Source organism: Haliotis asinina, chromosome 10 (genome assembly GCF_037392515.1).
Source record: "Haliotis asinina isolate JCU_RB_2024 chromosome 10, JCU_Hal_asi_v2, whole genome shotgun sequence".
Taxonomy (NCBI): domain Eukaryota; kingdom Metazoa; phylum Mollusca; class Gastropoda; order Lepetellida; family Haliotidae; genus Haliotis; species Haliotis asinina.
This window is the reverse complement of record NC_090289.1, coordinates 24,930,210-24,946,927: the sequence shown is the minus strand read 5'-3', so window position 1 is coordinate 24,946,927 and position 16,718 is coordinate 24,930,210. Positions and strand designations below refer to the sequence as shown.

The 16,718-nt window shown below is 39.5% G+C and overlaps 1 protein-coding gene across 1 annotated transcript; it reads right to left on the bottom strand.

Annotated features, from left to right (window-relative positions):
- Positions 1–3,507: 3,507 nt before the first annotated feature.
- LOC137298336 (uncharacterized) lies at positions 3,508–16,718 on the bottom strand. The gene is made up of 4 exons (XM_067830548.1): positions 16,628–16,718; positions 13,144–14,408; positions 12,228–12,338; positions 3,508–10,059 (listed from the first exon to the last, which is right to left on the bottom strand). The coding sequence occupies exons 2-4, from the start codon at positions 14,264–14,266 to the stop codon at positions 5,048–5,050; spliced, it is 6,246 nt and encodes a 2,081-aa protein (XP_067686649.1). The 5' UTR covers positions 14,267–14,408; positions 16,628–16,718; the 3' UTR covers positions 3,508–5,047.

Here is a 16,718-nt window from a genome sequence, read left to right as displayed (position 1 = left end):
TGCATTATCTAGGCTCCAATCCTTTGCTCTGGTGTTGAGAGAACATCATGTAAGAATTAGGGTTGACAATTCAACTATAGTGGCTTACATTAATCACTTTGAGGGTATCAAATCTATAAAATACCTTGTTTTGTTACATTGCTTGGCCTTCTTAGTTGAGGGCATTATGTTGGACTGGTCTCCTTATAACTTCATTGCTTTTCCGCCATTCAGCATCCTGGAACGAGTGATCTAGAAGATTCGACCAGGCAAGGCAGAAGGACTGATGATCCTTCCCAACTGGCCAAGTCAAAGTTGGTACCCAGTAGCCGTGAAAATGTGTCTCTCAGGTCCAAGGTGTCTTCCTAGAGGAAAGACAACTCTAGTCTTCAACTTCTAGCGTGCCATTTGTCGGGGAGAGTCTCCAAGACCTTGGTCTCTCCGAACAATCTGTTTCAATTATTATGAGTTCACGGCGTACAGGTACTCGTGCTCAGTATAAGACGTACCTCAATCGGTGGGAACAATTTTGTGTTTATTTTGTGTTGAATCCACTTGAAGCAGACCCTGTACCTGTGATTGGTTTCCTGACCCACTTCTGTGACAGGGGCTGTAGATACAGTGTAATAAATACTGCAAGAAGTGCCCCATCTAGGGTATTATTACTCGCCCGTTGAAGATACAGCAGTGTAATATTTTCACTTCAGTATTACACTAGTGTAATACCGCTTGACGTATGACCTCAAAATGGTTCAAAGTTGTGACGTCACAATGCTAATGTTGATGTCGCGATTTTACTAGACCTTGCTTGACTTGAAAGCTGAAAGTCCCCACACTGTAGGCAATTTCACCGCAGTTTCTGTCAATTTATGTTGGCGAGTAATAAACAGAATACTAAACTTGCTTCCGTGAAATACCATTTTCATTAAACTCGTTAAAAATTTAGTCATTAACTCGTTTAATAAAAATGGTATTACACGGAAGGTCGTTTAGTATCCTCTATGTATGCCTACCCTCAGGTACTCCTATAGGACACCATGTGTTGATTAAAAGGTTTATAAGAGGTGTTTCTAACTCTAGACCAACACTCCCCAAGTATGAACAGATCTAGTGCTACATTTGTTTAAGAAGAAGGAGTGGAACAGTTTTTGGTCACTCAGGCCCTTAACAGTGAAATTGACAACGTTACTTGCGTAAGTCATGGGACAGAGATTCCAGACTCTCAAGTGTTTGAGAATAGATAATATGATCAGAAATGGAGAGATGGTAACTTTCATGATAACTGATGTGCTAAAACAGTCTAGACCAGGCTATTACTTAAAACCTATTGAGTTGCAAAGATATTATGTTGAAAGCCTATGTGTAGTTGCTTGCCTGGATGTGTGCAAAGATAGGACTGTGGACCTTAGGTCTTCTCCTTAGCTGTTGAGAAGTTTCACTAAGCCACACAAAGCGGAAGGAACAGAGACTATATCCAGGTGGCTTAAAACTGTGTTGAGAGAAGCTGGTGTGGATGTTTCTATATTGTTTGGACGTAGCACCAGATCAGCACCCACAGGTGCAGCTTCAACTCCAGGTGTGTCCATGGCATCAGATCATGGAAGCAGCTTCCTGGTCATCTACCTGTGTTTTTGTTAGGTTTTATGTCAAACCAGTCAGGTCAAACTGCATCTTTGCTAATGCCATTTTATCACACGGATCATCAGTATAAGTAAAGTGTTTAGTCAGACTCAGACTGGGCAGTTGTGTCTTGGCCAATTGCCTTCTTACAAATAGCATAATAGCAATGTTGTAACTTCCAATAATATGTTACAACTTATAATAATCGTGTTGTGATGTTCAAAGGTTAACGTATCAGGTAAGGCTAGGCTTTTGTCATTGCTTTTTATATCTATCTTAGATACTGGGAGCAGTGCCATAATTCACCTCAGTTGGGTCATTGTGCTTAGTAACTGAGATTAGAGACATTAGGTATGTGTGATTGTAATCACATTGTAGGACGTGAGAGAAGGATACTGTTCTCTATACAACAAGGATGCATTGTTAACATTGTATGGTAACTGATGATGATGATGATGATGATGATGGTGATGATGATGATGTTTGAAAACTAGGTATTGGAATATATTTGTTTGATGATACCTTGGGCTAGGTGGTTTGTTAGGTACTGTGAACTAACTTAAAAATCTCATGTGGTCTCTCATGTGGCCTGGTAGTAAAGGAGAATTTGAAAATTAAACCAGACTTACCTGTAAGGTGAAGTTTGACAAAAATTCTCCGAGGTACCAGGGCCTAAGTGAGATCACATGCCACTCCCTCTTACCCTCTTTTTGGTCCTCTGGGATATCCATTAGTTCACAGTACTGGCTTTAAAGATTGAAACCCGTTTGCGCTTGCCCAGTCTCACGTGATCTCACTTGTGCCCTGGTACCTCGGAGAATTTTTATCAAACTTCACCGTACAGGTAAGTCTCGTTCAATATTCAAATTTTCGCATAGGTATTTGATGGAACGTTATGTCGTCTGCCATGATCATACAGATAAAGATGAGTTCCCCCAAACCTTCATTAGCTTAATGATGGATTAATGAAGGAATTTCTTTATTAAGGGTTCCACGCAGCTGAAGATAATCAATGATTAACTAATCACAGTATAATTAACGATTAAAGCTTTATTAAAGTTTGATACAACCGGGTCCAGTTCAGTGACTATTTCCTGCTGAGACAAAAGAAATCTGGCCGACGTGCAAGAAGCTTATAGGATGGCGATGACATAAAGGCTGTCACAGAGGCATGGTTATAGTTCCAGTCTGCTGAGCTCTATAAAAAAACCCCGTGGTATTAAAAGCTTCAAGATGCACTGAAAATACAATAAATAGTGAGTTCTCTTATGGTAAAACCCAGAAACCATTTTGTTTCTCGCTAACATGACGACACACACAGCACTCCTTAATTAGTTAAATGATTTTTTATCGAAGTGGCCAGAAGCGACTAAAGCCTTTCCTTATTCGTTGGAAATTTCTGTCTTTCTCTTGGGCAGTTGTGGCAATTTCATGATCATATCTATTTCAGTAGTATTACATCTCTAATATGATGTTGATCGTGAACAAATCGGGTCTGAACCAGACAATCTAGTGATTATCGCCATGCGCTACGGTGACAGAAAATGTTTTGATGAATCACTATGACAAAAATGATACTGTAGGTGTCCACGAAAAGGTGATTGTATCCTGCCTCACCTGTGGCACCTATCATAAACATGTGTCAAGTCTAGTCATTTGTTCACCTAAAATGATTCGGAAACGTGTGTTCTAAATCAAAATAGGTCATGGCAGTGAACATCATTTTTGTCTCTGATGCATCAAATTGTGATTTTTTCATCACATGTCTATCATAAAACAAAGTTTTGCTGAATGTTGTAACTTAGCTATATATTATGTCGAATGTGTCCAGGGTATATATTATGACAAAGATGGTCATATGTACAAAAGAGCATCCAACATGATGAACAAAGGCTGACAAATATTAAGGCTGACAATTATTTTAATAATACATTTGGCAATAAACAGACTCTTCAGATCATAGGTATGCATTTAAACATAGTTAAACAAGTAATTATTCAGTGTGAAAAAGAAAGATGCAACCATGAACTGGTTGTTGAGTAATAAACAAATACATCATACATATATGTAGGTTATATGCAAAAAGAAAAGTTGTAAAGTCACCTCATTTTTCCATGATCACAAATGTTTTCGCAGTACAACTGTCCAATGTGTGTACAATTTATAACAATATGTGTTGCACACAAAGTCAAATCCAACATGACTTATTGTCATATTACAATAATCAGTCACGATTATCATTCAAACACATCTGAATAGATAAATCACTCATAAGTTGAATATATATTGTTTCTTTACATCATAAAAACAAACAAACAACAACAACCCGGCCCAAATCAAACGTATTCAGATGGAAGACATTATTGGATATATTGTCATTAGCTGCTAGAATTATTTTTTTAGCCAGCACGTTTGAAACACCTTCTGAACTTTGGTGTCAACTCCGTAAGCAATCAATTACAAAAAGAACTGAATATCTGAAGATTTGTCATTAACTGAACAAGCACCATACGCCAGAATTAACATCTCCACCAGATCCAAGGCTAGTAGGTTAAATGTTTGCCTCTGCTAGATCCATAAATACATCTGTACACACGCACGCACGCACGCACGCACGCACGCACGCACGCACGCATGCACGCACGGACACCCCCTCCACATCACAAAATTGGAACACAGTGGGCCGGGATGAGCTTACGACAGGTTGCCAGACATTTTCAGGTCCACCACAGGTCCATTTACCACTGCACCAGATCTTGTTGAAAGTCTTAGGAAAGTTCCTCCCTAATCGTCTCCATCCTTCTGAGATCCGTGCTTCTTGTCAATGTATGTGAATTTCACTGACCCAGCCCTCTCACTTTGCAGCAGATTTCCATTTCGTCATGATGTCACAACTGTTTGTTTCGTTTTTGTTAACGAAAATGGTTAAAGTAAAGTTTAACACGATGCAGTGATAGTTGTCCTCGTTTCTTTCATTTCGGTGGACTGTTTCATTTGATCTCCTAAACTAGGACACACCACTGCGACACACCTGGACACCAGATATCAAACTGAAAGAACATTTTCCAGATAGGTTCAATGTATAAAACCTGCACAATTTGTTTCATGTGGATATAAACCACGGCGACTGTCACTTACGTCGACGGAATGTGAAGTCAAATTTGGCAAGAGCGGTTTGAAATACAAAACAATGTCATCCGATGACAATAAAGTACACAAAACAAACAAAGAAAAGAAGTAACAACAATCACAAAACGTGTCAGAACGTATCTATATAGGCCTCCATGCACCCATACATTCCATCTACAATACTGAAATCATCCCAAAGATGTTTCAAATGTCTGTCAGTGTTCCGAGCGAATCTTTCCAAGTCACTTTTGGTTTCAGAGGTACATTCCGATGTAGAGCAGTACAGCGTCCTTTATTAGAGGAGTATGTGAAGCTGACATTACTGTACCTTTATTTCCTCCCATATCCCCAGCAGTTGGCATATCTGTCTAAATTCCTCGCTCATAAACACGTCTTCTTCTGTCCCCAATTTCAGTAGGATATCCAATGGAGTCTCACCACAGCGGACAGTTGCATGAGGATTGGCACGTCTTTCTACCAGACACAAAGCTGCTGAAAAAGGTACTAGATGATCAGATCTAATTTCTAACGCTAAGTGGAGGGGTGTCCTTCCTTGGGTGTCTAGGGCATCAATGCATCCCCCATAATCAAGAAGGATATCCACACACCCAACATTATTTGCTTTCGCAGCCAAGTGGAGTGGGGTCTGTCCTTCTGAATCTGTGGCATTCACATCGCAACCATTGTATATGAGTAATCTTGGGATTCTTATCACCTCAGAAATGAATTCATCTTCTTCCAGTTTGAACATATGAATATGACCTACAATTAGGGAAAAAAGTTTGTTTTTGCACAATAAGTGTAACATGTTCTGTTTGTCATGTTCTGTACAGGAAGTAACAGATGCACCATGGTCAAGGAACAGACAGATAATTGTTTTTGACACTTTGTAATCCACACTTGCTTCCTGTGCTAGAACGTGTAAAGGAGTGAGTCCATCTCTGTTGAAACACTCAACACTAGCCCCCTTTGCCAACAAGAACTCAACGTTTGCAGGATTATCTGATTTCACTGAAGCATGGAGGAGTGTGTTGCCATTTTCGTCACAGTGATTGACTCTCCATCCCTCCTTTAATAAGAATCTAATAACATCGACATTGCTGTATTGTGCAGCAACATCTATTAAACCTCTTCCAGATTTCAGTCCACACATCAAAGCCCGCAAATTCTGAACTAGAGTAACATGACTATCCACCGCTGCTTGAGGTATACCTTGTACGCACTGATCATCATCTTCTGCAGACAGTTTCTTCATTTTTGTCTGTGTCTTACAGTTCAAAGACGTTACACGAGCATCAGTTGTTTTAGGTCCTACATCTGCTGACTGACTTAAGATTGATGCAGACTCTTCTGCGTTCTGCGCAGACTGCTCCGTGACCACTTCTATTCCACTTGTATGTTTGGCTGTCATCATGGTTTCAGCTAGTAGCTTGACTACCTCCAGGTCGCCAGCAGCCACAGCATGGTGTATCGGGAGATATCCACATGTGTCTGGTGTGAACATTTGTTTCTTGTCTAGACTGATAAACAACTGAACAACATCCTTTGAGGAACAACATGCTGATGCATGAAGATATGGATGGAAATCCTTATTGCTACTTTGTGAGGCTGTAACTTGGTGATAATAAAGCTTCTTTAACATATTATGATCATTCATTTTGGATAACAGGGCAATGTGTAAGGGGGTGACGATCAACAGTGTATCAGTAATACAAGGCGACACATCATGGTCAAGAAGATAATTTATAACATCTGTGTTGTCATTTGACATACATGCAACATGTAGACATGACATCCCTTTAAGATTCTTTTGTTCCAGATTCGCTTGTGCAGATACCAACAGTTTGAGGATGTTAATGTCAAACACTGCATAGTGAACTGCTGTATTTCCGTATTTATCGGGTACATTCACAGGGGAAGAACTCGAAACAAGGGATGATATTATCCTTGAGATATTTACATCACTACACTTCCCAGATGGTTGGTACCCCAACAGAAAGTGTTTGGAAATGTCATTGAAAAACAAAAAGACTATCAAATGTTCAGTGGACTCTAACAAGACCGGGTATTGCCAACTGTGTTTGACATATTTCGGAATCATTTTTGCTGCTTTTAGTAATGGTGTTTCATTGTTTGTATTTAGGGCTGAAACATCTGCCCCAGCAGAAAGGAGAGAATCCACACCTTTAGCATTTCCTCTTTCAACTGCAATATGAAGTGGCGTGTTGCCATTGTGATCAGGAATATTGACTTTACATTTTTTCTTAATAAGGTAATCCATTTTGACAGGTGAGTCTGCCACTTTGTGCAGTGCAGTTGAGCCTTTACTGTCCTGAACATCCAGATCAACATCTGTTGTGTTGCTGTGCACGAATTCCATCCCTCTTCTCCATCTAGCATCTGGTATGTCAGCATCAGATAGCACATGAATCACACTAGGCATTACTGAACGAGTCATTGATTCAGAAACATATTGAAGAATATGAATAATTTGCTCAGGAGTAAACCTACTGAACACCTTTTTGACATCAATATGTTCCCAGTCCACTCTATGATCTAGACCCTTTTCTCGAAGTAAATACAAAATGACGTTGTATCCAGTTTGATTTTGAAAAGCAACATGCAATACAGATTTCCCTTCTTCAGTTTCAGACTCGAGCAGGGATGGATGTGTTTCTACAAGCAGCTTCACATTTTCCAGTGGTGTATCTGGTCCAAGTAGCAAGTGTAGAGGTGTAAGTCCCGCATTGTTCAAGTTGGGAACATTACCCGCCCTTGCCAACATCGGCTGAAAAATCTTTATGTTGGAAATGGAAGCTGCAGCAGCATGGATAGGTGAGTTCCCATCCTTGTCTCCACAGGCTACATCGGCTCCGCTCTGCAGGAAATGTTTCACAGAATCAGACTGAGATTCAATTTCATCTTCATTTTGAATCTTTTTAGCCACAAGATAATGTAAAGGGGTTTTTCTGTTGGCATCCTTAGCATTTATATCCGCTTGGCTGTCTAACAAAACTTCAATGTTTTTGTAAATGCATTCCATTGCTGCATAGTGTAATGGAATCCTCTCGTGTTTGTCTCGTACTGTGAGATCAGCCTTATATTTCAGGAGCTCCTCAATCATTCTGCTTCCATAAGGGTGTTGACTTGCTATGTGCATAGGTGTGAATCCATCAGTATCCTGGAAGTTCAGCATGTCTACGTCTGTAGGTCCTTTCTCTATCAGTAATTGAACCATCTGCCATCCTTTGTCATTCCAGGATGCCGTATGTAAAGGTGAGAGTTTGATAAGGCGTTTTGTTGTGTGAATGTTCGTCACTGTAATTGAAAAGCCTATGCTTAACAGCTGTTCAATAAATGACTTGTCCCTGTTTTTACATGCCAAATGAAACGCAGTTGCGCCATCCATGTCAATTCTGTACTCGTCTACCTGCTGTGATAACAAAAATTGGCAAAGATCTGCAGACCCATTCAAACACGCATGATGCAATACTGATCTCTGGAATTTGTCAACCTGATCTTTGTTTTCCTTTGTAATCAGACACTTAACAATATCTTTGCTGCCACCATCTACTGCAGCCATCAACAGTTCATTTTTGTTTTCAGGATCCCCAATACATTTTGGTCCTGTAAGTAATTTAAACATTCCAAATTTGCCAGAGGAGCAAACTGAGAGAAGCAGTTTCCTTTTCCTTTTCGGCGTTTGAAAATGGCTCCAGTTCACGTGGGATGTAACATGTCTTAGTGTTTGTAGTCTTTGTTTTTCCACCAAAATGTCGACAACTGTTTCCATGGTTTCAAATTCAGGAGGTATGTGTCTCTGCAAACGCCTCATAATGTATCCATTGTCGATAGAGCTTTCAGCAGCCACTAGAGCACATTTGCTACAAGGAGAAACGTTTCTTGACAAAACATCGTCAAATAGCTCAATGTCGCCTGAACTGCATGAACCCTCCATAATATCATGCAAAAGCAGAGTATGCTGTTCCTCATCTGTGTTACTCAGGAGACTAACCAAATGTTGTAAAAGAGGTTGACATTTCCCAGCTGCTGTCAGACGGTACAATGTTCGATCATTAATCAACTGTTTCACCGACCCTTCATTACGAAGTAGTCTGTGTATAGACTCTGAACGTTCTATGTTTTCAAATAACTCATCAACAAAATCCTTCCTGGCAAATGCTCTGTGCTCAAGAAGTTTGAAATTATTAGTCTGGATGTCTCTCATGATTCTGTTGATAAATGTTTTGTAATGTTCCCTGTGTATCTGTATTCGGTTTCTTCTGTTTTCATGACTGCTGTCAAAAACTGATGAGTGGTCAACGAGAAAGGATGCAGGTGCAATTTCTAGCAGCTTCTCTACGCTTTCATCTCCAAACACAAGACAGATTGCATCATACAGTGACTGGTGGGAAAAGTCAAACGTCCCCTCTTGTTTGTTGTATACGAGGTATTTCTTTCTTTCTAGTTTGATCGCAGCTGATTTGACATCCTTTTTAGGAGTATCTCTGGGTATTCCACAGGCCTCCATAACTGTATGAAACGCTGGTGGGTCTTCTGTGCTGTATGGATCTAGAGCTTTGGCTAATACACCACCATTGTTGAATAACGCCAGCACAAGAACCATGTATGCAAGTGCATCGGTTTCTTTCAGTTTTGTTATTTGGGATCTTAAGATTACAAAGGGATTGAGAAAGAACTTATGACCAGCGTTTTGAGCCTCCTGATTTGTAACAAAGTACTGACAACACTGAGGAAAGCCAATAATTAGGCTGCTTCGAACAATAGCACCTCTTTCCTTGTCGGTCATTTCGACATCATATCTGTGTAAATAGTCCGTCAGCATAGCCTCCTTTTCGTATGTTCTCAAGCAGTATTCTTCTGAAGTGGTATCAATGACATTGCTTAGCAGCGAGATGTCATCAATTAAACCTCGGCATTTATCTCTGACAAAATCTGGAGAAGTAGAAATGAAATAAATATGTCCTGCTCCTACGTAACTTGTTAAATGGCGGAAATATGATTTCCATTTCTCTAAAAGAACGAAAGAGAAAGCAGAACGACCGAGTATGTCATCGACAAAGACGATGGTATTATCTGGAGGTATATGTTTCATGTCTTCAGGTTCATAAACAATATATGCTTGAAACCTGGACTTATACTTCCTGAACTCTGTAAGTATATGATACGCCATTGATGTTTTTCCATCTCCAGATCGGCCAACCAGGAAGAGCGAACCTCTGGTCATCAAAACGTTCTTTGCTTCTCTTGTAGCTTTAGTGGTGTAGAAAAGTTTCCTTTCCCAGTCGCGAAGAATCATGTTTGTCTGATCTGTAGTAAATATAGAAGAGACGAGAGGTATGAAACACGTTAAAACACCAGAGTGTGATTTAAGAGACTGTGATACCTACGTGTATATCCGTCACATTTAGAACGGCCACAGAACATTTAAAGAAATTCTCTTACAATATCGGTGAAAAACAGTCTTACAATTTCTGAGGGATATAGTTTTTCTGTTGTCAGTATTTGTTCAGTGAGCCGTTTTAGTAATTAGACGTGAACAGTTCTAGTGACTTATCCATTATTTACTTATGAAACATTGTTAATTGCACCTGGTTGATTAGGAACAGTAATATATATATATATAGGAACAGTGATATATAATATATATAGTCTGGTTCATAATTATTGAGAATTTTTCTTCTTACTTTGAGCTATCCTAACACCTCAGCTGATTCACTGATACTTAAAACTAAGTAATGGTATAAGGGAGGTAACTCATCTTGGCCTACTGAGTATAGTACAATTAGAGTTACCTCCCCTGAATTTGTAGCAGACGTCATTTTCCTCAGCACTGTCAACAATGTCTGCTGAAGATAAAAGAAGGTTGATTTTTGAGTTGTGTAATCAAGGAATTGATGATGTAAATACATTGGCAGAGAGAACAGGAACTCCTCTTTCTACTGTGTATAGGATTAGGAAGAATTTTAAAGAGGGAAAGGATTTTGGGCACCAGAAAGGAGCAGGGAGACCCAGAAAATTGGACTTCTCAGATCGCGTCCGGCTGGGAATTTTAGCGTCTAAAAAGCAAAGGGCAAGCATCTCCAACATCAGGTATGAAATGATAGAAAGGGGATCAACAGTTGTATCAAAATCTACAGTTAGAAGAAATTTGATTGATCTTGGATGGGAGAAAAAGACTGGAATTCCTTCTCCTCTCATGAAACAAGAACATAAAGACAGGCGTGTTGAGTGGTGCTTGGCACATGAAAACTTTGACTGGGAAAATGTGATTTTTACTGATGAAAGCTCAATATGGGTATATCCCAATAATGTGAAAATATGGACAAAGTCTGTGTCAGCACCGTTGTATCGACGACCTAAATACAGCCCAAAGTTTCATGTATGGGGAGGGATATCCTTATTAGGAACGACCCCGCTGTGTGTGTTTGAGGGAAATCTGACAAGTCAACGCTACACTAACATATTAGATAATTTTCTCCTTCCAAGTGCACATGTGTTTTATGGAAATGACTGGATTTTGCAGCAAGATAATGATCCTAAACACACCGCAAAACATGCCAAGCAGTGGTTTCAGGAGAAAAATGTGACTGCATTACCATTTCCTGCATATAGTCCTGACTTAAATCCCATTGAGAACATTTGGGGGATGATGAAGGAATGTGTGAATCAAAAGGGGTTGACAAAAATTGAAGACATGAAGAGAGAAGTGGTCCGATACTGGGACAGCATAACTCACGAGACACTAACCTCTCTGATAGGAAGTATGCCTACCCGTCTTAGACTGTGCCGTGAAGCTCAAGGAGACTTAATAAAATATTAAATTGTTACCTACACAACATGAAAAGGTCAGTTCACTTTCACAATACATTCAATTTTATCTGATTTGTTCTCGTTTAATAATATGAAATGCTTTAGCTATTCTCAATAATTTTGAACCATACTGTATATATAGTTTGGGTTCTAGCAGTCTTGAATTAAGAAACAATCTGACAAAAGTATTCAAATAGCTCGCAGAAGAAACCATATTCTCGTGGTTTTTAATCTCTGTCTGGCCTAAATGGCCATTACGGCCATTACGGTAAGGTACCCCTTTCCGATCACTTGGTACCCCTTTCCGATCACTTGGTACCTCTTTCCGATCATTTGGCACCCCTTTCCGATCACTTGGTACCCCTTTCCGATCACTTGGTACACCTTTCCGATCACTTGGTACCCCTTTCCGATCTCTTGGTACCCCTTTCCGATCTCTTGGTACCCCTTTCCGATCAAGTATCGTTTTAATTGTCATTACCATGATTCATCTGATTAGGTATCCGGCATACTTAGCCTCCCACTGACAGCGTGAGCTCCATCCTCCCCTTGGAGTCGTTTGAAACGAGTGCGCTCGACAATGTGCGCTACTCCACCATTTTCCTTTTCAATTCTTTCCATACCTTATTGTACTTTTACAACTACACACACAGCCTAATACTTACGAATGATCCTCTTCAAATCAGGTGACAAATTTGGCTCTTCGGTAGGTGCTGATTCATTGGCGCTGTCTTTCTTGCCATGGGTATCCCTACTTCTCTGACGCACAATGTTACCTGTAAATTGTCACGTTTTTAGTTACAGGGGAAATGATTATGTTACAATTAATGGCCTATGTAATGATTACACAATGCCATTTAGAAAGTGGTCAAATGCGACATACGTCATATTTGGAATTTAACTTTTTTAGTAAAGTACAAATTCTAGTACTTATTTGTGGTTGAGTCTGAGGGTGCGGGTTCGAACCCGGATGGGACTCAACCAAAACAAAGTACTATAATTTGTGCTTTACTAAGAAAGTGAAATCCCAAGTGTGACATATGTTGGCCCATGTAATGTCTACTACAACTGAATTCCATCTATATTAATTTTTTAAAAAAAGTATTCACTAGATGAATGGTTATTTCCTGACAACAATAATAGTCACCCAGGCAAACAAACGGGGGTTGATGATATGAGTTATCAACCCATATTGTCATGTCACCATGACATACAATCAACCAGGTTACTCGGCACAAGCCATTACATACGTCTGTTTTGACAAGAATGGGATATATGGACTACTAATTTGCCCTGGGTTGGTTCAATTCCACATTTCAAGATGATTCTATATTCAAAACTACCCGTAAATGTCAGAGTTAGAATATGGCCATCAGTAATCCATGCTTGTGGTTAGAGGCGACTGAGTGGAACCGGGTGGTCAGGCTCGCTGACTTGGTTGACACATGTCATCGGTTCCCAATTGCGCAGATCAATTGTCTGGTCCAGACTGGATTATTTACAGACCGCCGCCATATAGCTGGAATATTTCTGACTGCGGCGTAAAACTAAAGTCACTCACTCACTTCAATCAGTGCTTACTGTTCACAGCGCTCCGCCGTTTTGAGCCAAAGTCCTCAGCTTTTCCATAATGATTAAATAGTTCTTGGATCTTTCGCTGGCACGGATCCAAAGGCACAAACCAATCGTATGTTTCAACATTTGCTAGTCCAGTTGGTATAACATAGTCACGATCCTTCTTATTCTTGGTATGCAGTGGTTTCACAAAATGTCGTCGTTTATCTGCCAGATGTGTGCTGGCGAAAGCTTCATCTTTGACGAAACACGCGTATATGTCTGAGTTTGTGTTCGTGGTGAGCATGAGGAACATAAACCTGCACTTCTCTGTCAGGATGGTTGGTCTCTCAATAAGAGATGCCCTGAACTGAGGTTCATTAGCCAAACACACTCTTGCTCTTTGATTACCCACAACTATAGTTTCATTCATCTCACTTTTTATTTTCATTGCAAGATCTTCATCGTCTTTTGCAAATACTAAAACGGCATCATATTCATACTGTCCGGATGTCTGTTGGACGGTATATCCTGGCCCAGGTAAGGTTATGGGGTTAGCTGCGCATGCGTAAATGGAATTCTGATGGTTTTGGTCAACTGGTGAGTGTTGAACAGGATCTTCCTGTGACTGAGTGTTTGGATCCATAGATGGTTGACACCGTAGGTCTACTGATGGGTGTTGAACAGGATCTTCCTGTGACTGAGTGCTTGGATCCATAGATGGTTGATGTCGTTGGTCTACTGATGGGTTTTGAACAGGATCTTCCTGAGACTTCGTGCGTGGTTCCACTGATGGTTGATACCTTTGGTCAACTGGTGAGTGTTGAACAGGATCTTCCTGTGACTGAGTGCTTGGATCCATAGATGGTTGACACCGTAGGTCTACTGATGGGTGTTGAACAGGATCTTCCTGTGACTGAGTGCTTGGATCCATAGATGGTTGATGTCGTTGGTCTACTGATGGGTGTTGAACAGGATCTTCCTGTGACTGAGTGCTTGGATCCATAGATGGTTGATGTCGTTGGTCAACTGGTGAGTGTTGAACAGGATCTTCCTGTGACTGAGTGCTTGGATCCATAGATGGTTGACACCGTAGGTCTACTGATGGGTGTTGAACAGGATCTTCCTGTGACTGAGTGCTTGGATCCATAGATGGTTGATGTCGTTGGTCTACTGATGGGTGTTGAACAGGATCTTCCTGAGACTTCGTGCGTGGTTCCACTGATGGTTGATACCTTTGGTCTACTGGTGGGTGTTGAACAGGATCTTCCTGAGACTGAGTGCATGGATCCCTGAAAGGTTGACGCATTTGTTGTTCAAGAAGTCTGTGACAAGTCAATCAACAAAATTGAATATATTGATTGAATAAGATATCCTTTGCAAGCAGTTATATGAAATGAAAAAATACAATAAAATAAAAGCTTTATTAAATCAACAATTAATGCAGGTGGGATTTGTGCAATAAACAACACACAACGAACAAACACTATCCTCATCCATGTCCCTTACACGTATATATCTGTATGCGATATAAGGATACACGTGACGCATAAGTGAAGACTATATAGAATGGATAATACTACACCAAATCAAAACCCTTAACAAGCAATTTTAAATTAAAATTAAACAATTTTCATAGGACCCTAGAGTGCAGACCCAGTCATGTGACATGCGTATTTGGATGATTTTGTGCTATATATAAGTTATTACGCGAGTGTGTTTTGGGTTGGTTACTATCCTGCACTGGGAATAAACATTGTATTTAGCGAGCCTTGGCGAGCTTAATACATAGTGTTTATTCCTAGTGCAGGATATCCGTACATGACCCCAGCGAATACCGAAAATATCCGTTGACTTTACCCTGCCGAGAACACTATCCATTGTATGATAAATATATATATTTGTGTTTCGTAAATACACATCCATCCAGTAATTAAAACTGACCATATTTTTTCAGTATTTAGTACTGCTTTTTCAGCAGCATTGTATTTTCATTCGGGTGGCATTTTTGCGATTGTAGGTCAGGCTGAGGTATTCATTGTTTTCAATTTACTTAAGTCAGTGGGTAATTATTTGGTTTTGTGTAACACTACATTTGATATTTTATTGACGCTTCTCCCAGTTAACCATACACAAGGAACGGTAACTCTGGAAAAAAATCACATAACAGTACGTATGCTGTAGAAAGCTAGGTGTAATATAATATTATACAAATATTAGCCACATCGAGTAGTTATGGGTGTCTGCCAGTCTGAATGTTCTGGATCAAAGCTGCATTTTTTTTTTGTAAAAAAACATAAAAACGAAAGGAACACAATTCTCTCCTGCCACCTACCTCTACCACCAGTCTTCTCTCCTGCCACCTACCTCTACCACCAGTCACCTCATTGACTACCCCCACCCTCAACCCCAACACATGCAATCCTTCACACAAACAATAACATATTAATATGAATAATGCCTAGTTATACACATTTCAAGTGAAAATTCTAATAATATATTTCACTATATTGTAGTCAATTACACTTTGTCAAATAGGTAATATTAATAAGTTATTTCGCCTCACTACAATTAGTAAGCAAGAAAATAATTAAACATAACTGAAAATACTGATTGGCTACATTTTAGCTAAAACAAAAGACATGTAATGATATCTGTTATGTAAAATATAAAATCGATCAAAAACAAAACAGAACACTAAATCATGAAACTGATAAACATTGTGCATAATCAATTAAGTGCATTTTAAAAATCCAGTATACTGATTATGTAATATTTTAAAATGAATTATTTACATTGATATGAGCATTTAACTAAATCCGAAGGAATCTCAAAGCAATAAATAAAATAAAATAATAAATAATAAATAATATCAGTATATCAATTGCGTATACCTTCAAATAAATTCAGTCCACGCCTTAGCCATGTTATTTTACCAAACATCACCAAAACATGATTAAATTTATTACATTTCTTTTCTATGATAGGCTTCAGTCTTCAACTGACGCTTTTAGACAGTGTTCAAGTGTAATACTGCTATAGGCGAGATAAGGAGAAAAGCGGAAGTACGAGCGAAGCGTCCATATTGGATTACAGTTTAAAATGTGAATCGTCACCTAACATCTTTTAATAAGGTTATATAGCTTGATATACATCGGCATCAAATCAGTTAACCTAATGATTGCGGGGGCATATCGATCTAATTAAGCTTCTCGTATAATTTATATTTTAAAAAAAACCCAACACAATGAAATTAGCACGTAAAACACATACGGCTCTCAGTCTAATGTGACAGTAGCTTATTGAACAACTGTGATGATTTGGCTGTTATGTACGCTAAGGTATACACAAGACAAATGATTTAATTTGTATCTTTTCATCATGTATGACACGTAGGGATCCTGTGACCTATATGACGCTACGCACACCCTTTACTACAGTGACAGACGGCTTGTACTCAGGATATTGGGCTTCAAAGAGCAGTACAATGTCTATGGTATGTGTGTTATACCTGCAGCGTCCATTTTACGTACATACATGGCATCAACACCTGACACGGACTTCGTCACACTGACTATCCTGGCGACTTTCGGTTTCGATTC